General features: G+C 32.2%; 2 protein-coding genes across 3 annotated transcripts; both read left to right on the top strand.

The window, feature by feature from the left end:
* Positions 1-1,664: 1,664 nt before the first annotated feature.
* LOC100814779 (laccase-7) lies at positions 1,665-11,056 on the top strand. 2 transcript variants are annotated; one of them, XM_003516873.4, is made up of 6 exons: positions 1,665-1,879; positions 3,323-3,474; positions 4,288-4,532; positions 6,893-7,021; positions 8,668-9,624; positions 10,513-11,056. In XM_003516873.4, the coding sequence occupies exons 1-6, from the start codon at positions 1,787-1,789 to the stop codon at positions 10,638-10,640; spliced, it is 1,704 nt and encodes a 567-aa protein (XP_003516921.1). In that variant the 5' UTR covers positions 1,665-1,786; the 3' UTR covers positions 10,641-11,056. The 2 variants fall into 2 exon arrangements, with proteins under 2 accessions (XP_003516921.1, XP_040869450.1); XM_041013516.1 differs by lacking the exon at positions 10,513-11,056 and adding an exon at positions 9,750-10,458 and having other exon boundaries at positions 1,676-1,879.
* Positions 11,057-20,602: 9,546 nt separating this feature from the next.
* On the top strand, positions 20,603-25,958 carry LOC113002375 (pentatricopeptide repeat-containing protein At2g22070-like). The gene is made up of 2 exons (XM_026129564.1): positions 20,603-20,881; positions 25,749-25,958. Exons 1-2 carry the CDS (start codon positions 20,603-20,605, stop codon positions 25,956-25,958), a joined length of 489 nt encoding a protein of 162 aa, XP_025985349.1.
* Positions 25,959-26,536: the final 578 nt, after the last annotated feature.

The following is a 26,536-nucleotide window of genomic DNA, read 5'->3' as shown; positions in this document are numbered from 1 at the left end:
TTTCAATGGGATATATATATAATATCAAAATAGCTAGCTATACAAAATGGAAAAATAATTAATTTATCTTTATACATTAAATGGATTATAGTGTACATATCCTTAATTTAAAGAGTATTTAAATCTCTTAATTAGTTTATTTTTTTTCTTAAAAATGGCATCTTATTATAAAGTCATTATTAACTCCTTTTATAATATTAAGCGTATTCTCAAATATATATATATATTTTTAATTTGTATTTTTATGCATTTATGTTATCGTACGTACTTATGAAAACTAATTAGTAACTGCTGGCCCATTTATTGGATGTTAACTATTTTTAATATAATATTAAATATTTATTATGAAATTAATATTATTTAATAAAGGTTTGAATACTTACACACACATATTCCGTCCATGAGCAGTATTCCTATAAATATGGTTTATAGTTACACTGAACTAGCTCAATAAAATAAATAAATATTTAAACTAATATGACTAACTGTTCAACACAAACAATTAGAACAATTTTTTTATATTAGAGCCTTAAATATGTCAATTTTAAGACCATGGAAAAATATATTATGAAATATTTGTCAACAATATGAACGAAGATGTTCTTAAAAAAACTAACATCGTTATCAATATATATGTATATATAAAATAACTAACGAGTAGAAAAATAATATTATTTCCTTGTGTAAAAGATATATACATCAATCTGACAACCTGCCCCTGTTTCGCCTTTGTTAAATTTTCCCCCTTCGACTGTGATGAATTTGCTTGAATGGTTGAAAGTGGAGCCTAATTCTGACTTTCATTACCAAGCTTGACACGTCTACGCGCTTACTAAATCACAACTCGATTCTGTTATGACATATTGAACTTTAACAACTAGAAACCATAAAAGTTTCCGAAATTTGAAATCAAGAAAATTAATTAGCATAAATATACAAATAACGAGGATGACCAACATGGTGCGACATTTTATAAATAATCATGTCTCTTATATAATTATGAAATCCATCCATGACTATAACTATGAAAAAATATTTATTAAAATAAGTAAACTTTTTAAATAGATCTTAATACCTCCTAAAATTTATTATTGGTTTTGAGATCGAGTGATACCTTGGTTTACAACAAAAAATATAAATTACAAGGATCTATCAAAGAATGTAACTCATTTGATTAACAAAATATGTGATCAGATTGTTGTAAAGCTTCTAATACTTATTTTTGATTCAGATAAAAAAAATATAAACAACCAGGGTCTTCATGCAACCTTAAGAGATTGTTTGACTTTATGAATTTGCAATTGTTTTCTACCTTGGAGTTAAAGTCGTCTTCTCACCCTAGCTAGATCTTTAACCAAAAGAAAATTAGTGTCATGGTTTTTTAGCCGCTTATAGTCAGAGTCAGAGGCCTATCTATCACAATCAAAATTTCCGGTTAGATGATCAAAACAAGTTATTGACTCTGTGTTATTCTTTTTTCTTTTTTTCCATTGTAGATCCTTCTGAGGATGGCCTAAATAATTAAATAATCATATTTAGCACGATAACGATGATTTCCTTTTCCCTAATGTGGCGAAAATTCAAATGCTTATGTCAAAACCCCGTTCCAATATCATAATTGCATATCTGTACTATAAAACACGTAATCGTTCGCGTAAATAATCGTGTCTCTTATGTAAGTTTGAAGTCTGAGGGGTCTCTATATATAGACTGTAAATTTTAATTTGCTTCGAGACAACAGACATATTTTGCTTGATTTATTCCATTATCGTTCGCGTTCTTCAACATGAAACGTTTGGTGTTTTCTTTGGCCTGGGCTTTTGCTCTTTTGCTAGCTTGTTCATTGGTTTCTGGTGCTGTTGTAGAACACACTTTCAATGTATGGGCTCTTTCGTTCTTCTCCTTTAATTTTCTTTCCTTAAAATATATAGATATGGATAGAGAGAGATTGGCACATACATAGAATCATAGATAGAGAGAGGATGGCTTTCATGAAAACACTTATTAGCATCGTAGAGAGTGACACATTTTTTATTATTATTGTCGTTTCAAGTGAAAATTTTTGAATAATCGAGAATTATAAATCATAATCACAGATTAAAATTAAAAGTTAATTAGTAATCTCACTTTATATAGAGTCCTTCTATCCATCTATGTAATCAAGAGAAATGTTACTAGCATTCTTATTTCGTTATTTTTTCTGTTATTGACTGAAATTTATTGAAAATTATAAATTTTAGTGAATTTCACTTCTAAATTAAAAGTTAGTCTTCAAATTAGAAATGAGACTCATCTATATTTTTATTTTAATAAATTTTAGCGAATAGTAAGGAAAGTGTCAAAAAGAGAGGATTAAATAAAATGTCGACCAATATGATGTGACATGATTAATAAATAATCTTATTTTTTAACATGTAATTAGAGATTTGATATCAAATTTGTGCATATGAATAAAGATATAAATAGACCACGTTTGACTAAACTCATACCCAACCCAACAAAAAAATCTCAAATTGGTTGGTCGGGTTTAAGTTATTTTATTGTCAAAAAGCCATGACCAACTTAAATCAATTAATTAGATCATGAATAGGTTGGATCAATAGGGTCATAGCATTTAAAATTTATTTTTTATTTTGTAAAATTTAAAATTCCAAACATATTTTTTTGGAATTTTTTTTTATAAAAAAATTATAATATAATTACCTACAATATGTAAATTTGTTGCATAAAGAAATTTAACATATAACCAACTCCAATTTCAATGCACCAAGGTGACAACTTGGGAGAGGGCAATGCAATGTGAGAAGAAAGGAGCCCTAGCCTAAATCTCTTTTTGTGTGTGAGAGAGACAATTGATTGAGTGTCCGAATTAGTGAGAATATATTTTGTTTTCTGAACTTTTATTTTTTATTTTGTTGTATATTATTATTATTGTTATTATTATTATTATTATTATAGGATTGGATCAGGTTAGATCACAAGTAGAAATTATACGATTCGTGCAAATATTAGTAACATCACTCAACCTGTATATGAAAAAGTATAATTGGGTTGAGTCAGGTTTAATCTAACCCTTCAAAAGTCAATTTAAATTATTTGAGTTGATTTGAATTGAATTGAATACACATGTTAGTCTTTGGCTCTAACCAAGAGTTTGTCATAAAAAAAAATTGAAAGTGTTGCTAATATTTCTCCTTATTCAAATACTAGTATGTGTGTTTTGATTTCTTAGTAAATAACAAAGTAGATATCGTCTTTTATTATTAAAAGCAGCTAAATATCATTTATTGCATGATATTCATCGAAATTTCATTTATTTCAGATAGGTAACTTGACTGTGTCCCGCTTGTGCAATGAGGAAGTGATTACAACAGTCAATGGAAGCCTGCCTGGACCAACGATTTACGTTGAAGAGGGTGACACTCTTGTGGTCCATGCAAACAACAATTCACCCTACAATATTACCCTTCATTGGTAAATTTTTCGACCTCAAGAAAATCAATCCTTATGGCTTATTGCGTTATCTATAAATGATCTATCCAATCCTTAAAATTAAAAACTGGTGTTGTTTGGAATTCATTATTTACCATAACTAAAAATGAACACATTAATTACAACATTCGTATATGGAACAAGATTCATTAACACATGAGTTTTACTAAACTTATACATTTAATAACCTTTTACAAATGATAAATTTTATTAATCAACTTTTGAGATGTTAAAAAATCAATTGGAGATTTTTTTTTTCATAGATGAAAATAAAAACACTACATCGACAAATATTGAAGTTGACTATAAAGTTTCACTTTCTCTTCTCACACGTGTATTTTAAATTTGGAGAGATTTAGTTTTCTAAAAATGTTTTTATACCATAAATTCCAAGTCAAGGTTTACTTTACTTTTTTAACTGAAAAATCTGTTATATACCCTTTAATTTAATAAAAACTGGACTTTTTCTACGCACCGGCCTGTTGTGACATATTTTCAATCATTTGAAAAACTAAGATGTTTATTTCACGTTTAGTTTACCCTTGTATTGAATAATTAATCCCAGAAAAAGACTTTTAGGTTTCTTCTAAATCTAACTTTTCTACTTTGCAATTTTTCTACATAGAAATGTGTCTAACATTTCTGTTATTATTTTTTTGACTAACAAAATAACAAATGATTAATTCTTGGACAACTATGCAGTTGCGGTCTTATTACTATATTTTATTTTTATACTATATATCTGTAATATCTATAATTCTAAATATTTAGGTATCTTTCATGATATGTATGCAGGCATGGAATTTTTCAAATTTTGACTGCATGGGCAGATGGTCCTGAATCTGTAACTCAATGTCCAATACGTCCTGGTGGAAAGTATACCTATAGATTTAACATAACAGGACAAGAGGGTACCCTATGGTGGCATTCCCACTCTTCTTTTCTACGTGCAACCGTCTATGGAGCTCTTATCATTCGCCCTAGAAGAGGAAACTCACACCCATTCCCTTCAGTTTACCAAGAAGTCCCCATATTGCTTGGTATTACTTTTTTGCTTTCCCTTTTAGCTTGTTTCCTTTAATAAATAAATAAGTTATTTTGACTCCCTTTATGCGCATTAGCACATGTATATAGAAGGTACAATAGTAGTATATATTGTAAAACAATAATACTAATCAGATCTCACATTGAGTGCGCAGTCAGGATTTTTATATAAGGGAAGTGAATTTAAAAAAATCATGACTTAGAAAAATTAGTTAAAATTTTGCATGTATGTCATTTATAAAAAAATAAATATAATTAATATTTTTTATGAAAAAAAAAGTTATTGTGTTGAGCATAAGAGATATATTAATTAACAAGTGCAATTAACATATAAGTGTCCAAAAGACGGGTAGCAAAAGGAGAAGAAATTAAAGTAGAAAAAAATCATTTAAATTAAGTGAAAAGAAAATTTTATTATAGTCAAAACATTATTTAAAATATTTCAAAAATAGATACTTGAATCACACATGAAAAAATCTTTAAAAAATACTTGATTAAATGAATTACATATGATAAATGCTTAGATAAGTTGAGTAAGTATATATATCTATCATTAACAAAAATAGAAAATATAAATCTAAAAAAATATTACTAAAAGAAATCATTTATTTTATTTGTTCAAAGCTAATCTTTTTATAAGTTAATCATTTTATGAAAGGTACTAAGTTATTTTAAGTATTTTATAACTCCCTCCATAAGACTTGAATTAAGAGTGATGTTTGTTCTTTTCTACAAGATCTAATCCATAATGTTTATTGCATTAATTATTTTTATACTAAAATATCCCTAATTAATTGTACTATACATCAAACAATTATAAGAGAATGATGAGTTTAACCAGAATGATGTTTTGAAGAAGAAAAATTAGGACAAATTCGATTTTATGAATTAAATTAATCACTTTTTTTAATCTTAACAAGTTAGATCATTGAATCTTATAAATAAAAACAAAAGGAGTATTTATAACAAAGCTTAAGCACATGTAGAGTTTTGAGAGTGAGATACTTAATCTTTCACTATGGCAATAGTCTAATTAATATGAAAGAATCAAATTTAATAAGTGCAAAAAAAAAGTAGGAAAACAAAAAAGAATGTTCATAATAATGGAATGCAATGTAGAAATCTGTAATACACATTAAAAAAGAAAGAACATACAGGATGCATAAAAAAGAAATTACATTTGGTAGCAAAACCAATAATTATAATTAGATGTTTGGTTTGGACAATAAAAAAATCAGGCGGGATAAAAATTTGCAAGATTAAAAATGTTAGAAGCATAGTAAAAGAAACTCAACACAAAATTGGAAGAGTAACAACAATAAGAAAAACTTGCAATCTTATGGAATCTAGAAGAGTGTATAAGAAAATAAATATAATTTTCAAATAGAGAAAAGTAAAAAATGAAGAAAATGTTCACTTTTAAATGAAATATGTTCGTAAAAATTATTTAAAAAAACTTAGAAAACTAAGAAAAATGAGAGAAAAAATAGTTTTACATATAATGTTAGAAAAGTTTAACAACCTTGGGTGCGATCGTCCCGATAGGCCCCCCACTCCCTCCACATCTGCTAACATCTACTAGAGACAAGATCAATGAGTGTATGGCTTAGTTTTGTAAGGGTTGGGCACCCCGTACCTTCTATCCTCTCTTTAGATGAATTTCATTTTACTGATGAAAAAAAAGACTAATTTAGTATTTAATTATAAGTTTTTTGGACAATTCTTGACTTTCAAGCAAGCTTTGTTCGAATTAATTAGGCCTTAAACCTAAGTTCTAACATAGTCTTTGGAGTCTTAAATTTGTTAATGAACAACATGTATATCAGTATATGTTTTACATTTAAGATATCTAAACCTCTTCTTACACACCAGTTTTGTAAGATTGGGTACTTGAGTTAGACAATTAGTGGACTCTGTTTTGGTCCTTTTTTGGCTAAACACAGAAGCTTTTTGGTTCTTTTTGGTTGATATACTGTATGTACAGCTTGTACAAAATTGACGTATATCCTTCTTTTGTTATCGGTCATATATATATATATATATATATATATATATATATATATATATATATATATATATATATATATATATATATATATATGTTTGCCTTAAAAAAAAGAACTAATTTTAATTAACATGATTTTTCGAACAAAAGTCCATAATGATTTAATGTGCAGGTTTATTTGCCTTGTGCTTGAATTCAACACCTTTTATTTGAAAAATAATAATTACCTAATTCTAAAGATTACAATATTATGAAATAAACTAATTACTTTACAATATATTGATACAGTTTTATGATTCTATTATGTCTATTAAGAGTGGTGATTAAAATACATATGATAATTAATTGCAGGGGAATGGTGGAATGGTAATGTTGTTGATGTGGAGAACAACGCAATTGAAACCGGTATTGGTCCAAATTTGTCAGATGCTTACACAATTAATGGCTTGCCTGGAGATACTTACAATTGCTCCCAAAATCGTAAGTCAACACTTTAACGGTATCAGCTTTTAATGTAATTAGGAAATGAAGTTTATTTTATTTTATATATTTAAATATTTTCAACACTTGAAGATCTATTTTTTTCTTTCTTTCGAATTTTAATTATCTCACACTAACAAACCGACCGTGTCTAACACGAGAGAATTTCCGTATACTCAACAATATAAAATCCTTCTAATGAAGTTTATTTTATATATTTAAAGATTTTTTTAAAGATATTTCAACACTCAAAGATCTAGTTTGTTTTTTCTAATTTTAATTATCCCACAACAAACTAAGTCTGGTGCCTCTCTATTAACTGAAAGCATTAGGAGAGAAAAATATACAACACTTTAGTTGTGCGTCTCCCCAACAAACCGAATTAGGTGGATCCCACAAGAGATTGGATGCTTTTTTAATAGGCAAAATTATATTTTTAGACTTCTTAGTTATCTCTAATTTTGATTTTAGTCTCCTTTTAAATTTATTTACGAATTTTGTCTTTCAGTTATGTCAAAATTCTGTACATGTGATCCCCAAATTCAGATTAACTGTCACAAAGAAAAGTTGACAATCATGTTTTGATTGGACATGAAAAAGTCCACCCAAAAAATAGTTTCAATATTTTTTCTATTCATATCAGAACGTGACACGTGACCGTCAACGTTTATTTGTGACCGTCAATATTCAAATTTGAGTTTGGGAATCACATTTATAGGATTTTACATAATTGGAGGATTAAAATCGTAAATAAATTTAAAAAGAAACTAAAATCAAATTTAAAGACAACTAAAAGAACCAAAAATATAATTTTACCTTTTTAATTTCAATGACCGTTGAACATTAGAAGATTTCTGTATACTCAACAATATAAAATCCTTCTTATCCAACTCCATGTATCCTTTTCCAAATTAACCTATTTTTATATGAAATTTACGTAATTTTTACTGAATAATAAATATATTAGAAAAGATATGTTAAAAATATTTTTGAAGTTTGGATGTATTTTTCGTTTAGAAAAATGTTGATGGTTTTGTTTTAATTTCTATAAAAAAATGATTATTTGTTTTAGCCTATATTTAATAAAAATATTTAAGTAATTTCAAATTAACAAATAATATTATTTTAATATTTTTAAAAATTAAATATGAATTAATTTATAAACATTTAAATAAAAATGACTTATTTAATTATTTTTAGAATTTAGTTTTTATATATGTTTTATATAAATTTTATTACATTTTCAACCAACAAAAAATCATAACTATTATAAAAATTAATAAACTTACTATGCATGAAAATCTATAATTATCAGAACATTTTAATTAAATTATTATTTTATAGATAAAAAAATATATTAAAGCTAACATTTTGTCACTAAGGTTAAAAAAACATGCTTAACTAAGCTAAGCATGTAAATTTTACAGGTGTTGTTTGCTTTGTTCTCCAATTAAAATGAAATTTCACTTTGATAATTTGTATAATCCTTTAATACAAACTTTTATCTTGTGAGTTATCGAGTTAAACCTTCAATTTTAACCAAAAATAGACAAATAGTAGTACCTATAAAATTGTAGATAAGTTTGTCATACATTTGATTCCCTTATATATGGTTGTTTCACATTTTAACTTGGACATTATTTCAGAGACATACCAACTCCAAGTGAAACATGGAGAAACCTACCTGTTGCGCATTATCAACGCTGCACTCAATGCACAACACTTTTTTAAGATAGCCAACCACACATTCACAGTGGTAGCCATCGATGCTTCCTACACTCAACCCTACAACACCGATGTTATAATCCTTGCCCCAGGCCAAACCGTGGATGCAATCATAACCACAAACCAAACTTTGGGTTCTTATTACATGGCCTTCACTCCATATCATTCCGCCCCAGGCGTTTCAATCAACAATAACATAACCCGAGGCGTGGTCATTTATGAGAATGCCACATCAGCATCACCTGTCATGCCGGACCTCCCAGCCCAAACTGACACACCCACTGCCCACAAGTTCTACACCAACATCACTGGGTTGGCTGGTGGACCTCACTGGGTCCCAGTACCACTTAATGTGGATCAACATATGTTGATAACTTTTGGAATTGGGTTAGACCATTGTCCCGAACTAGATCCAGAGGGGTGTGGTGGAAGAAATTTTCGACTCTCCGCAAGTATGAATAACGAGTCATTTGTTTTGCCTAAAGGGCTCTCGATGATGGAAGCTTTTTTTCGAAATGTTAGCGGGGTGTACACTAGAGATTTTCCAGATAATCCTCCATTTGTGTTTAACTACACCGATCCAACGTTAGAGACCAATGGTACAGACATAGCGTTTGCACCTAAATCAACCAAGGTGAAGCCTTTGACGTTCAATTCAACAGTGCAAGTTGTTCTTCAGAATACGGCTATACTTGCAAGGGAGAACCATCCAATTCACCTTCACAGCTTCAATTTCCATGTTTTAGCACAAGGGTTTGGAAATTATGATTCCAACGTGGATGAATCAAAGTTTAATCTTGATAACCCTCAAATACGTAACACGATTTCGGTGCCGGTAGGAGGATGGGCCGTTATTAGATTCCAAGCAAATAATCCAGGTTGGTATCATTGGTTAATTAATTGATTTTTTTTTTTTGGGTAACATAATTTAAGTTAAACTTAATGACAAATTAACCAAAGCAAGTTCTTTTTAAAAACTTATTCTCAAAGGGACTTTTTTCAGAGGGATCTGTTTTTGGAGAGAACTCGTTAATCGAGTTGGCGAGTTGGATACGTGGCAGCAGCTGGGGGAACTCGTCAATGGAGATGGCGAGACACGGTCCACGTGGCGGGTTCCGTCATTCGTAGTGACGAAATGATTTTTTACGGAAAAATTTTTTGAACTTAAAACGGATATAACATTTGATAGAAATGTCCGTTTGAGGTCCATAATATGTCAAAATGCTCGAAATTGAATTAAGAAGAATCCTTGGAAAATTCTCAAAGGAGATTTGGTCAACTCATTTTTCCAAAAAATTCAACCACCCATTTTTTTAATAAAGAATCCTATTTTTGAGCTACTTAGCATTTTTGGGGAAAATGAGTCGACCAAATCCCCTTTGGGAATTTTTCAGGGGGATTTTTCATTCAATTTCGAACATTTTAACATATTATGGGCCTCAAACGAGCATTCCTATCAAAAGTTATACCTGTTTCAAATTCAAAAAAATTTTCTGTAAAAAAAACATTCCGTCATTACGAATGACGGAACTCGCTACGTGGACCGTGTCTCGTCATCTCCACTAACGAGTTCCCTCAACTACTGCCACGTGTCCAACTCGCCAACTCTACTGGTGAGTTCCCTCCAAAAATAGATCTCCTCCCAAAAAAGTTTCGAAACAAATCCCTTTTGAAAATAAATTTCTAAAAGAAATCAGCTTTGATCAATTTGCCTAAACTTAACTATGGCCAAATTTTGAAATTAATTTTAAATATGCTATGTGCAGGTATATGGCTAGTGCACTGCCACTTGGAGACTCATTTGCCATGGGGGTTAGCCATGGCTTTCGAGGTTGAAAATGGACCTGAACCATGGGTGCTGCCTCCGCCACCAGCTGATTTGCCCCAATGCTAAGTGAAAAATGCACCAATTCACTCATACCTTACAAATTTTAAAATAAATGAAAGGAAGATTTGATCATATATTTATTTACTATTACTTTTGACGATGTGAATTCCTAATTCAATTTGTTTGACTGGGAATAAAGAAAGTATGATAAATAATGATGGAAAACTTATCTTAATTATTCTACTCGGTTCATGCACCGTGTGAAGTAGGATCATCAAATTTATTAATTTTTTTTAACAGCCAAATAAAGTAGATATATTACAAGGAGTACTCAACCCTTTTACGTAATTAAACAGAATCAATTAAAGATCACCAAGCTACAACAGAGAAGAAAAATATAGAACAAAGCCAGAAATGCCTGTATCTTGTTCCCCTGACAGTTGAAGTATGTTTCTTTCGCATGATACCTTAAAAAAACACCATTCAAACTACATACTCATACAATTGTTGTTACACACGTGACTTCCCCTGGATTTCATTAACCAATTGACAGCGTAGTCCCTTTAACTTTTTTTTTTTTTTGAAAAGCCAAAGGAAATCATATTATGAAGAACTTCCAGAACTGGTGCAAGTAGTACGTCCTGTAAAAGATTACAACACCAAAATTGGCCGAAAAGCATGCCTCAGAGTTATAAACAGCTACGCCAAAGATAAAAAAATAAGCAAACCTCCTAGCCAAATAACATATGATCAAAAGATACATCCTTGAGGGGCCACCACATGTTTATTGCCTCACCACATATAGCTTCTACAATCACCAGCTGAGTCTTCAAAATCAGAATGTTACTTCCATGAAACGCTTGATATAAAAACATAAGCACCTAGATAAAAAATTGCGTAACAATAATACCTGATGCAACATAATAAACTGTATCAAATTCTGGATGTTGCATTGTGATCCTGTTGAAAAAAGGTTTACTTGAAAATGAAACAGATACGTTGCAAATATCACCACAACACCCTTTTAACTTTAGTTCCCATGTCCATCGAAATTAAGAAATTAAGTTTCCATAGAACTCTATAGGCATTAGACAGAGTAGGATAATCTAATCGATGTTTATCAATATTACTTTTCTAATTTTTCATAGGTTAAATTGCAATTTCAATTCTCCTATAACTTTCCAAATTCATAATTTCGGTCTCATTGGTTTTTAATTGTAATATTTAATCCTTCTAATTTTACAAATTGAAGATTTTGGTCCCCTTAATCTTCCACCACACTAGCCAATAATCTTTTATTAAATCTTTTTAATAATTATTAGTTTTTAATTAATTTATAATTAACTATTAACTAATATTGTTAGTTATTAAGTTAATTATAAATTAATTAAAACTATTAATTATTAAAAAAAATTAATAAAAAATTATTGGTCAGTGGAACACAAAGTAGACAAGCTCATCGGTGGGACACAATGCGGTGGAAGATTAGGAAGACTAAAATCATTCATTTGTAAAATTAGAGGAACCAAATATTTTAATTTGAGGAATAAAATTATAATTTAGCTTTTTTCTTACACACTATGCCAAAATTTTGTTATATATAGCGCATATTAGATAACCCTTGTGTATAAAACGCTATTTATATAAAACATAGAGGTGATATACACCGTTTCTTTGAGTGAGCGCATTCTAATGTCCATTATAATGATTTAATACACCATATAGAGAAAACGCGCTGTAAATTTCATGTCTAACAACACTATCCCTACAGTCGCACTCAAACACTATTATTTTCAAATTTCAAAGCCTCGCTCCCAATCCTAACATGAACCCCTCTGGCGACAGCGGTTCAAGCTGGCCCTGGCAGCGATGGTTCAAGTTGGCCCTGGCAGAGGCATCGTCGGAGAAGGAGTACTTCGGGGTCATGTAACTAGCTAGCGACTATCGTATGTGGATCAATTACGAAGAGTATAGAGTACGTGTTATGAGTTGGTTGAATTTATCTTTATTCTTAGTTGATTTTAAATTTTGATAGAATTTATTTAAACTTAAAGTCAACCTATCAAGATCCAATAATAGATGGTTCATGAGCTGTCACCCAAAAAAAAATATGGTTCAAGAGCATATCAACTTTGTTAAAAAAATTAATCAATTTTAATATTATGTATATATAGTTAAAAAATAATAAAATTTAAATACTATATCATGTTCACAAATATTATCTATAAAACCAAAAACAAATCTTATTATTAATATACAATTGTTTAAAAAAGTTATATTTTTTTAAAAAGAATATAAAATATATAGTAGACTAGATAAGGACGACTCAAAAGATAATTTGAACTTTTTCGGTTTAATTTCTAAAGCTTGAACTTGTCAAGATCAATCTCATAGGGCTCATTTAGGGTGATTGTGAGTTTTTGGTTTTCAGTTTTTAAATATAATTTTTAAAACAAAACGTGTTTTACAAAAATGGAGTTAAAATGGCTTTTAAATCATATTCAAAATACTTTTGCACTCAATTTCAAAACAAAGAAATAAGGTTTTGCGAATTTAATTTAATTATAGAAAAACATATATTGACAATGATACTTTTTACTACCACCACTACTACTAACACTACCATCATCGTTATCGCCAATGCTCCTATTACTGTCACCACCACTATCAATATCACCTACATAACTGCAATCATCATTGTCATCATCACCACCAATACCACCTCTGCCACCACCACCGTAAACACCGTCGCAACCACTACCACTACCACCACCACACTGTTGCCTCTAGCTGTCGTCACTACCACCATCATTGCCACTGACATTTCTACTACCCCTACCACAACCACTACCCCTACCACTACTACCACCAATACCAACTTTGTAATCCCCACCACCACCACAGCCTGCCATCACTACCACCGTCATTGTCATCACCATTGTCACTGACATTACTACCACAACCACTACACCACCGTTACCACCACCACCACCAATATCACATGTCATCGCTACCATCACTACCAATGTTGTTGTCACAACCACCACCAACGTCACCACCACCACTGTCATTGTCACCACCATCATCATCAACGTTACTACTACCACCAATGTCACCACTATTGCCACAATCATCGTCACCACCACCACTACTGCTACTACCACCAATACCACCTCAGTCACCGCCACCACCACCACCATCGCCACTAACTCCACAAACATTACTACTACCACCACCACCAATGTCACCAATATCACCACTGACATTACTACTACCACCACCACCACTAATGCCGCCACCACCGCCATAATCGTTGCCACCTCCACCACCACTACTACTACCACCAATACCACCTCGATCATTGCATGCCACCACCACTGCCACCATTTCCTACCACAACCACCACCACCACCATCACCACCGACATTACTACTACCACCACCACCAATGTCGCAATCACCACCACCACCAATACCACCTTTGTGATCGCCATCACACACATAAACACGCACACACACATACACGCGCGCACGAACACACACACACACACACATTCACACACACTTGTTCTATCTCTAAAGTGACTCTTTTGCAAACTTTATTTTTTGTAAACATTTCCTAAGGGTCAATTGAAGAGGTTCTTCTGCATTTCTCTCAAGAGATCAACTTAGAAAGAACCTTGGAATCTCCATCATAGGTTGATCATTGATAGAGCTTGAAGAAGTTTTGATTTGCACATCAAAACTGTGTTCAATCTAATTCTAATTTCTTTCAAGGGATTTTAATCTTGGTTAGAGTTACCAAGGGGTCTTTGAGTTGATAGGGTTTCAAATCTTGGCTTTTCTCTTGTGGGTTTCAAGGGAAAGGTAGATTTAGGGAAATGCATATGCATAACATTTGTACTTGATTCTCTAATAGTGGAATGTTCTAAGGGATCTTAGAACAACTGGATGTAAGTTCTCTTGAGCATTGACCAGTATAAACTCTTGTCTTTGATTCGCTCTTTCTCTAATCCTTAGTTTTGTAAATCAATCTTGATATTGGAATTGATATGTGTACATTAATAAAACTGTTTTTTATGTTTTTTTTAATATATTGGTTTTATGTGTTGTTGATCTTTTCTTAACAAGTCTTTTGAGAAAACTTTATCTATAAAAGGGTCTTGATTTTAATTGAACTTAAGAAATAATTGGTAAAATTTCAAGAACCAAGCAAGTCTTTGTTTTAAGATCAATCCTTCTAAGGAGAAAAATCATGAACTAAAGAAGAGGTCAAATCAAGAACCAAAAAGACAGGCATTATGTTATTTGATAAGAAGCTATAGCTTACAAGGCTATGAAACAAACCTAAAGTACCTAAAGAAGCTCACCAATCTGAGTTATATCTATAAATTTAAATCTATGAATTAAATAAGTGATCAAAGGCTAACAATACAAAGAAATAACTATGTGATGATAGAACATAGATGAAATCTTGAAAGATCTATGTGAGAGTGAGAAAACATTTATTGCAACAAAATGAAAGAGCATATCAATATGTAAGACAAAGTTGTGAACTAAATAGAAACAACGTAGCAAAATTCAAGATTATTACCTTAGCATAATTGTTCATTTATATTTAGCCCACTAGAGAAAGGTAGGCAGGAAGGTGAACATCTACCAAAAGTGAAAATTGAGCATAAGTTCCAATAAAGTGAAATTACAAAAAAATAGCACTAAATGAATAAATTATATAATTAATAATTTAACACTACAAATAAGCTAATTATAAAGGACTTGTTACAATGAGAACTTTAAAAATAAAATGTGCCAAACTTAAAAATTAAAAATCACTTTAAAATAAAATTTGTTCTTCAATGTGTGTGAAGGTCACACATCCCATAACTACTCTAAGTCAAACAAGTTTAACAATAGAGTTCTTAAATTATGAGCTACCAAAAAGTAAATGTATCTTGTTGATATAGGTAGTATCAATTAATTCTTGTAAGTCATCTTTAACTATACATCCCATACTTGCACAACCTCCGGATCCCTCTCATTTTGGTGTGATTCGTTTGGGGTGCTACATGTCCATCAGCTTCCACCTGGTTCGTCCTCAAACCACATCGTACTGGGAGAGAAGTCTACTCTGATACCATTTGTAATGCCTTTGATTATCAACTCCTCGTCGACTCTCACACTACAATACTTCACATGATGACACTTTACTCAACATCCTTGTTGGTCAGAATCCTCTTTGTAGGTTTCGAGACCTCGACAACCAGCTCAGTCACTGCTCGAATGTTCTCAAGATCATCGACTATCCCCACAAACCAACATGAGACTTTTCGGTGTGTTTTGTCCTCACTCACATGCTTTTTGGGAAACCTTCTCAAAATGTCATCCATCTCATAACTACTCCAAGTCAAGTACACTAAACTGTAGAATTCTTAAGTGATAGGCTATTGAAAAACATATACATCTTGTCGATATAGGCAGTACCAATTAATTCATTTATCCTTAATTGTATAATTGCATACCTGTACAACCTCTGGATCCCTCTCATTCTAATATGATTCATTCGAGGTGTTATATGCCTACCAGTTTTTGCTTGGTTCATCCTCAAACCACTCTGTATTGGGAGAAATATTTGTTATGGTAGCATTTTTAATGCCTCTAATTGTCTACTTCTTGGTGGTTCTCAAACTACGATACTTCACATGATGACACTTCTTTCAATATCCTTGTTGGTCAAAACCCTCCACCAGTCAGAATCCTTTGTAGGTAGCCCTTTCCGAGACCTTAATAATCTAGTAGCCCTTTTTGAGACTTCAACAATCTGCTTTGGATGATTCCAAGATTAATGACTATCCTCACAAACCAACACGAGACTTTTCAGTGTGTTTTGTCCTCACTCACACACTTTTTGGGAAATTTTCCAGAAAGTCACTCATTCCATGATACTTCAAGTCAAGCACGCTTAACTATAAATTTCTTACGTGATATAGGTAGTACCAATTAATTCCTTTAAGTCATCATCAACTGTACGATCTCATACTTGTACAACCTCTAAATCCCTCTCATTTCAATGTAATTCGTTCAAGGTGTTACAAGAAGCAAATGAAGATGGAAATGGAATCAATTTGAGGATCGAAGATCTTCAACCTCCAATGCAAAACATGTAAGATTTAAGGATGGTTTGGTGATACCTATAAGAACTTGAATCAACCAATGAAACAAGATGTGCGTGTAAGGTTTCATAGCTTCAAATTTAAAAAAAAAATAGGGATTTTGTAAATTGAAACACAAAGAGGGAGAGGGTTACCATTTCGAACTTCACAAATTGAAAGACAGATTCAGATTTCACAACTCCAATGCAACACAACGAAGCCTAATTCTACATCATCACATTTTCCCCAAATCCAGCGAAGTGACTCGAGAAATGACGAAATAGTGGCACTTCTCATGCTTTATATATTGACGAGCACCGAATGACTTAAGAGATTTATACTTCAAGTTGGGACAACTTGAGTTTGGATGAGAAAGAGGTTGAGTGCAAAGAGAAAGTTAGCTTTAGATATTTTAGTTAGAAAGAGTGAAACCTTAGATCAAGTTAATTAAACATTAGATCTCTTTAAGTGTAATTAAAACTAATTTTATATTAGATCAAGTTAATAAATTTCTTTTTTAAGTGAATGGTTGATTAAAAAAATTAATGTACTTAATATTGTTAATTAAAACTATAGATAATGATATATTTATAATTGATTAATTAAAATAATATTTTGTTAAGCAAATTATTTTAACTATTTTAAAATTATTAATTTTTAAAAAATAATTTGTTTTAATATTTCCTGCGAAAATAAATTGACAGGTAAATCCGCATGAAAGTTTACAGATTTTCCTACCACATTATTACAATATTAATATATTAATATTACTTTTCCACCTAAAAATCCGTAAATATTTCCTTGAAATAATTTTTCTCATAAAATTCCGCAAGAAATTCCTTCGGATTATTTTTCATAACTAAATTTGCAGGAATTTCCTGCGGACTTTTTTCTGCAAGAAATTGGCACTTTTCTAGTAGTGAGGCTTTACTCTTGACAGCATGTCTAAGATATCCTTTCTAAGCCTATTCTAAACTCATCAAAATGCTTGCTTATTTTTGCTTTTAATGCACATGTATCATTGAAACACTTAGCAAATTTATTAGTCGTCACAGACATTTCATCATCTTTATAATTTGCATTGTTAATAGTTTGTCATAATTCAAGCAAGGGATGTGGATTCAACACTACAGTCATCAGTAAATGTGGCAAAGTAAGAAAAACTGCCTCTAGCATGCCGATTCAGGAGACCACATACATCACTGTGTATTACTTTCAAAAGATCAATAGCCCTCTCACCTTGACCGATGAATGGGGTCTTAGTCATCTTTTTCAACAGACAAGATTCACACAACTCAAAAATTCATAATCAAACGGATCCAAGAGTTCATCTTTATGGAGCTTAAAGATGTGTCTCTCACCTATATGGCCTAAATGACAATGACAAAGGTAAGTAGGATTCAAACCAATTTGGTTTAACCTTTTTCGCATTTATGTTAAAGACAAACATTTCGAGATCTAGATCATAATGGAAGAAAGTAATATCTCACAACATAGTTAATCAAGGTTTTAATTGCCATTGAAAAAGGTGCTCGCATTCAGTATCTATTGTGTCTTAGAACAAAATTGTTTGCAAGAGAAGCAACGTTAGAAACAAAAAAGAAAAGGAGTTGAGTTAGTACCATTTTTTTCTCTGGGCTAGTACTAGAAACCAACTGATAATTGGTCGAATACATAAATATAAAGTTGCGCGAAATCAGAATTTCAGTAGCAGGCACGTCAACAAATGAACAGTGATGTTCTTTTTAAGTGTTCAAAACGTTCCATACGCTCACCCAACATGTGACAAAATTCATCAAACCAAACAAATGTGTTCAAGGGTAATTGACATTATTTGACAGCAATAAACTTTTATTGTTATATACATATCCTAATCTATATGATTTTACATGCCACGATTCCTGTTAAAACTTAACACCTGAAACTATATGCCCTCTTAATTATTACAAATGGAAAGGTATAAAATCATGACAGAGAAATGCAAAAGTGCTTAATTTTTTTGTTCAACTATGCAGACATATAAATCTCAAGGTTTTTTCTTTTTCCTAATTTTTTACTTCAAGAGTTTGGTTCTGTTCTTATCTTTGCCCTGTGCTTGATTCTCTGCATAACTCTTTTTTCTGGGGGATTAGTTTACAACTTTAGTATGTATGTATGTATGTATGTATGTATGTATATCTATTTTCACTCCATTTAGTTAAACTTTTTTTCTTTTTTGTGTTCATATAATTCACTCTGATTTGGCATTTTACTTTCAGAATATTTTTGGATTTGGCCACAAACTAAGTGACACCAAAATAGTGGCTTACCTTATCCAAACCTTTGCACGAACCAAAGAGTTAAACAAAGGAAAGCAGTTGCATGCTAGGCTGATCCGAGGAGGGTTTTTGCCATGCACCTTTCTGAGCAATAACTTCCTCAATTTGTATTCCAAATGTGGAGAGCTTGATTACACCATCAAGCTGTTTGACAGAGTGTCAAAGAGAAATATGATTTCTTGGACAGCCATGATTAATGGGTTTGTTCATAATTTGAGGTTTCAGAAGGCTTTGAGTTCATTTTTTCAAATGAGGGTTGAAGGAGAAATAGCCACCCAATTTGCACTTGCAAGTGTGCTTCAAGCTCGTGCCTCACTTGGGGCAATTCAGTTTGGTACGCAGGTGCACTGTCTCGTTGTCAAATGTGGGTTTGGTTATGAACTGTTTGTGGGTAGTAATTTGACTGATATGTATTCAGAAGTGTGTGGAGGTGTCTGATGCTTGTAAAGTTTTTGAGGAAATGCCTTGTAAGGATGCAGTGTTGTGGACGTCAGTGATTGATGGCTTTGTGAAAAATGGAGGTTTTAAGAAGCTTTAACAGCTTATAAGAAAATGGTCACTGATGGTGTTTCTATTGATCAGCATGTTCTTTGTAGCGCTTTGAGTACTTGCAGTGCACTTAAAGCTTCTAGCTTTGGGAAGTCCCTTCATTCTATCATTATCAAGTTTGGATTCGAATGCGAGAATTTTGTAGGAAATGCCTTGACAGATATGAATTCAAAGTCTGGAGATACGGTAAGTGCTTCAAATGTCTTCCAAAGCCATTTTGGTTGGAGAAATATAGTGTCTTTGACTTCTATTATTGATGTTTATGTTGAGATGGATCAAATTGAGAAGGCTTTAAGCACTTTTGTTGACTTGCAGAGGAGGGGAATTGAACCCAATCAATTTACATTCACTAGCTTGATCAAGGCTTGTTCTAACCAAGCAAAGCTAGAACGTGGGAGCCAGCTCCACGGCCAAGTTGTCAAATTCAACTTTGACAGAGACCCTTTTGTTTCTTCAACACTGGTTGATATGTATGGAAAGTGTGGGTTGTTTGACCACTCAATCCAATTGTTTGATGAGATTGAAAATCCTAATGAAATAGCTTAGAATACACTAGTGGGTGTTTTTGCTCACCATGGTTCAGGAAGAAATGCCATTGAAACTTTTAATGGGATGATCCATAGGGGACTAAAACCAAATGCAGTAACATTTGTTAACCATGTAGCCATGCAGGAATGGTTGAGGACGGGTTAAACTACTTTAATTCCATGGAAAAGATTTATGGGGTAGTCCCTAAAGAAGAGCATTACAGTTGTGCTATTGATTTGCTAGGTAGAGCTGGAAAGCTTAAAGAAGCAGAAGACTTTATAAATAACATGCCTTTGGCTGGTGTTCTTTTCTTGAGGCTTGTAAAATTCATGGGGACATGGAAAGGGCCTGACTTGCAGCAGACAAATTGATGAAGCTTGAACCTGAAAATAGTGTGGCTCATGTTTAGCTTTCAAATATTTACGCAAAAGAAAAACAATGGGAAGATGTACGAAGTTTGAGGAAGATGATAAAAAAATGGCAACATGAACAAGTTGCCAGGTTATAGTTGGGTTGATATTAGAAATAAAACCCATGTGTTTGGGGTTGAAGACTGGTCTCATCCTCAAAAGAAAGAAATTTATGAAAAGCTTGATAGTCTTCTTGATCAGATAAAGCGAATTCAAACAGAATCAGTTCTGATTGAAATGGATGACAATTTGAAGGAGAAGCTTCTTCATTATCACAGCGAGAGGCTAACCGTGGCATTTTTATTACTAACCTGTCCAACTGGGATGCCAATCGTTGTCAAGAAAAATTTAAGAGTTTGCTCCGATTGCCATTCTGCATTAAAATTTATTTCTAAGGTTACGGAAAGAAACATCATTGTCAGAGATTTCAGCACGTTTCATCATTTCTCCAATGGTTCATGTTTCTGTGGAGATTACTGGTAATGCTTAGAAGCCTGAAAGTTTTTGGAAAGATATGATGCTTCATGCTAGAAAACCATATTGAAGGAAATTCCAATGACATTTTAATTTTTTCTATTGTTTGCCTCACCATTCAAAACAAGTGATATGTACATGCTGAATTAACTTAATTATTAACAAGGGTGAGTCTTCAAGTTTTCATGGTATCTATGTCAAGTGAAATTCTTTACGATGGGATTTGTTGAAATTCATTTTTCCTTGGATGCCTGGCTGCATTTGGATTGTTGTCTTATTATGTCTCACATGGGTATCAATAAGGCACTCAACAGATAATGACCCCGGAAAAGAGAGTGGCCAAGGATGTTGGATTAGCTTCAGGTTCAAAGATTACTGAAGTGTTGATGTTTCAGCTACACGTAACCAAAGAAAAGTGCAAGGGTTGAGTTGGAACAAGGGAGCCTTTTACAGAAACAGTGTTGTGTTGTAGTGTTATAAAAAGTGGTAGGCGAGCTGGGATTTTAGGGCAATGGTGGGGTTTTGGGGTCAAACAAGGATTTTGAGCGAGAAATAGAAAGAGACCAAGAAAAATTATAGGCGAAATCATTAACAAGGATTTTGAGGTTGTTGTTATCTGTTTTTAGGAAAATGAAAGAAAAGGTAAAGGATTCCAAAACAAAGAAGCAGTTAACGTGAACCCTTCCATGGATTAGAGTCCAGAACATTCAACAAACTCATTCTTAGATATTTTTGTTACGGTGTTAATAAATTAGAACATTATAAGTATTTTAAGACATGTTAGAGTTTCTCTTGCACTCTCACATGACTTGTGTCTATCATGTTTTCCAAGTGTCCTAAGGTTTGATCACTAGACCATATATTATCTATTTTGTATGTCTGCTTGATGTATACATGTGATTTTGCAAAGTATAAACTGGCAAAGTGCCAACACTCTTAATTTATTTCATAAAATCAAGGAACGGTTAAACTGCCAAATCAAGGATTAGACATATCTAATATTGTGTGACGATATTCCACTTAACTACTCTAATCTGTTCATCAATCATATTATTCGCTCCCTATATTGGTTGATTATAATGACGTGGTCTTTTCAAACCAAAAAAAAAAATGACGTGGTCTTCGAGATAATAATATTTGTATTGATGTTCTAACTAAATTAATTCAGTAACCATATCGTTACCAAAAAAAAAATCAGTAACCATGTCCTAAGGCACTTTGTTTGTGCCTATATAAAATAAAATATCTTAGGCAATATCTGATGCGTGTAGGAAATATCAAGAATATAAAAGACATTCAAGTAAACGATAAAGCTTATATCCAAGAAAGCAAGCACAATATTTAATCACATTAGGTATTTTCTTTTTGTGAAATCGGTCAATTGATGCTTTTTTATTTTCCTATGGTACTGAAGAAAAGCCATATTTAAGAGCATCCATTGGTGTGTGTTGGTATATAGTTTCAATTTTAAAGGATCTCAACCAACGCTCTCCTTTTTGCCTCAATATTTCAAGAAAAATCATACATTATAACAAAAGCCCCCACAAGGCAGGTTCAAATTGAAAGAATCAAATTCAAACCTAGGGAAAGTGGATTGTACATCAACCATTTGACCTGGTCAATTTTTTCTATGAAAGTAGAGAATGGTTGAGCCTATGCAAGCAAATTTAATATATTTTATCATTTTTTATTGACAGATATCACTATTAAAAATATAGTTTTTTATGACATATATTTTAAGACGGTTATGCAGAACCGTCTTAGAATATCATATGGTGACAAATTTGTAATTAGAGGAAATGAATTATTTTCATTCGAATACTAAAAAATGAATTCAACAATATCGTTACGACGACAGTTATGCAAAACCGTCTTATAAGATGACGCAGTGACAATTTTGTAAATAAATGAAACAAAAACGACGACGATTTTACGTAAAACCGTAGTGATTTCCATTCATTTTATTTACAAAATTGTCACTGCATCACCTTTCCCTAGCTCACCATGTCCATCATGCCCTTGATCTATCGTTGTTTCTCATGCCCTCCTTCACCTCATAGTCTCCCTTGCCCACTAGCCATCATGCACTTCCTCACCCACTATTTGTCGTGTACTCCTTCACCCACTGTCTCTCGCTCATACCCTCCTTCACTCAGCTTGTGTATTCATATGTCATCATGCCCTCACTCCCCCTAACTCACTAACTATTGAACATGTGTTTCTCACGTGTCACACCATCGTCGTGTGCCTCCATCGTCATATGGGTAAGTACCCATATTTGTACCCACTTCCTTGAGATGCTAGCTAGGGGCTTTTCTTGTCAATGTGTAATCAATGTCGTAAGGATCTCAACCCAACCCATAGCTCCTTAGTTTAGACATTGCAAAGCACCTTTGCTCAACTTATGATAGACCCCTTTCTTCTGTATCTCTTTGAGTGTGACTTCTCATCATCCTTGTATTGAACAGTTTTATTCCTACCCCTTATAGTATATGCTTGCCAAGTATTAGGGTCATGATTGAGTTGTACCACCCCCAATGCCTTATTGCTTCAATTGAGCCATTAAACTCCTTGAACCCAACAAGTACACAATTGTACCATAAGTATTTGTTTAGATGGTTTTGATTTTCATTAAGGTGAGGTGGTGACGTGTTTTGCAGCAATAGATTGTTGTAGTTTTGAGGGATGATAATACAAAATTAAGAAAGGTTTTATGTTTTGAATTAAATATATGTACTTCACAAAGTTCTTGTTTTTGAAGGAGATATGAGTGGGATGCACCTTCTATAATTATAAGTGGGTACTCAAAATAGGCTAATTAACAGCTTTAAGCACAAGCATATCTAGATCTATATAAGCTTGTCTTAGGTCCTGGATGTGATTGAATAATTTGAATCAGCATATACTTAATAACTTTAGTTGATTGTGTTAACATAAAATCCAGTGTGGACATGGTAGGTAAAGAGATTCCTTGTGAACTAGAAGGAACTAATTAGTTTATGTAATCAAGTTTGGTTATAATATATATATACACACACACACAAAAAAAAACCTAAAATTACTAGACTTTGCCACAAAATTTATTTTTGTTCACATTGCCTTATCTTACTATTCTCATTACTCCATTTCTGAATATTGCTTTCGTATTAGAGTAGGATCTTATGATTCCCACGATTATATTATTAGACCTTGATACAATTATAGTCAATATAGCCTTGGCTTATAACTTCATTCTTTGGTTCTGATGAAAATTACAAAATATCATTAAGCAGGAAAAAGCACTATTGTGCTTTTGGAGAATGATATATCCATGAAGAACATATTTTAACAACCAGGCTCACTCTTTCAGGATCCTGGTGCTTGGGCTTACTTGCTTATTAGATTGTTTCATGTACGCCACATGGATTCTAGTACCACTGAATATTCTAAAATTCAATTTTCTTTCTGCGAGAGGAGATTATTATGGAACTCACAAGTGGCACTTTCTCCCCCACTCAAGGATTTCTAGTCATGATCTTCTCTGACTTACCAATTTTTATAGCTTCATTTGTTCCAAAGAATGGAAGTTTTCTAGCCTTCTTGCATGGATTTTGGGTTTCTACAGTTTATTAGGCTACAAGGAATTCAGGTATTTCAATCTGAAAAATTTACATATGCTTGTTAATATATACATGGCATATTGGTTTTAACTTGATTTATGATAATAATTATTGTGCGGTACAAGTTATGCACACTTTAAAGGGAAAAAAAACTCCAAAAAAGCATACGAGATTTCCTCCCAATATGGGAGTTAATATCTTTTTTTTTCCTTGCTACCAATATTCCAATGGCTTTGTATATGAGTTTGATTCATCAGGTTTGTCTCCCACAAATTTGGCTCAAGAGCTCATCTACAGTTACGTGTGGCCTTCTTCATTCTTGGTTTTATTGTTGCCATATGTGTAGATCATCTTGGTTGAATAACTTAAATTAATGCTTTTAGAGGAAGTGGTATCACAATTTTTTGATGAAGTGCTTCCATTTTATGGTTCTTGTGGTTGTTGGTCATGGAATTTGTGATACACAGACAATTCCCTACTTTCATTTTGATTGGTAAATGAATTATGACGAAAGCTTCACCTTACCAATGAATAAATTTTGAAAGGAAACTACTTCATAATTCCAAAATAATAGAAAATTGACTGTTCTTACTTATTTTTATTAGTAAAAAATTGTTTAAACGTAGATTCACTTCTTTGATATATGTTCACCTTTATTTTAGGCATCTAGAATTATGTAGAAGCTCATAAATCTAGATACTGAGCAAGATGTGTCAAAATCTCAAGATGAAGTAACATCTCTTTTGGAAGATAAATCAAATTTGGATTTGTCTAGTTCTTTCACTTTAATTAATTATTCAAAGTTGTTGGGTGAGGAGTTCCAAATGCCAAATGACCAGTTCTACGGGTGGTCAGCCTTGTCTCAGCATGCCAACAAATATCGTAAGTGCAATTTTTACTTTTAGTCAAATTCATTTTGCCTATACTTTGGTCCTTGACTTGGGCATATGCGGGGTTTATTCTGACTTCTTTTAACTTGTGCAAGTGGATCTCTTCTTGGAGCTAAAACCTTACTACTTCTTGGAATTAGTTTCCGATTTATGTCTTGTTTAATGAAATGAGTTAACCAAATTCTAATGCTCTACATTAAAATTCTCATAATTTCATCATATTATTTACATTTCTAATATCTCATTTTCAATCTACAGTTTTATTGTCCTACTACAAAATGCCTTGCACTATGTGAAGATGATAATCAGTATGATGATTTCAACATGGATGAAGTAGATCTTAATCTTGAGAACTATGAAGAACTTTTTGGCATGACCCTCAGTCATTTTGAAGAGCTATTAGAAAATGGTAGAATTGATAGCTTGTTTGGGACAAAAGACATGTTTGTTGTAGATTTCAACCGTTAGGATGCTATTGTTGCTGAGGTGATAAACTCTAGCCATCTTTTGTCGATGATAGTCATGGCTTTTTCACTATTGGAGCATCAGATGTTATGTTTTGTATACTTCATATGATGATGTTCTTGTTTATTCACAAATGTGCATTTGTTTTCTACTTGATCATCTGGTTTTTTGAACATTTTAATAATTAACATAAATATTTAGAATTAAGGCCTATGCTCAGCTTCAGTCTCAACTGAGATTTTTAGGCAAGTTGCATTATAAGTGTGCTCCGTTGTGATTTTAATTAGCTCTGCCCTAATATTTGATGAAGAATTTGTGTATGTGCTTGATTTTATTTTTCTTTTTCAAAACTATTTTGCAAAATAGCTTTTGAAACTATTTTTAAGAATAATAGAAAAAAATTGTTTGATCAGGTGATTTCAAAAACAAAATTAAAAGGATAAGGAGAAGTTGTTATGGCTTATTTACACATTTGCCACTGTGGAAACAAAAGTACAATTTTGAAAACATCTTATGTTCTTATGATTTTCTTGATTCTTTTTTTAAAAAACAAAATTGGATTGCAAAGGCATCACAATCAA

Source organism: Glycine max, chromosome 1 (assembly GCF_000004515.6).
Source record: "Glycine max cultivar Williams 82 chromosome 1, Glycine_max_v4.0, whole genome shotgun sequence".
Classification (NCBI taxonomy): Eukaryota; Viridiplantae; Streptophyta; class Magnoliopsida; order Fabales; family Fabaceae; genus Glycine; species Glycine max.
Note: the sequence above shows the minus strand (reverse complement) of the source record. Positions and strands in the feature narration are given on the sequence as shown.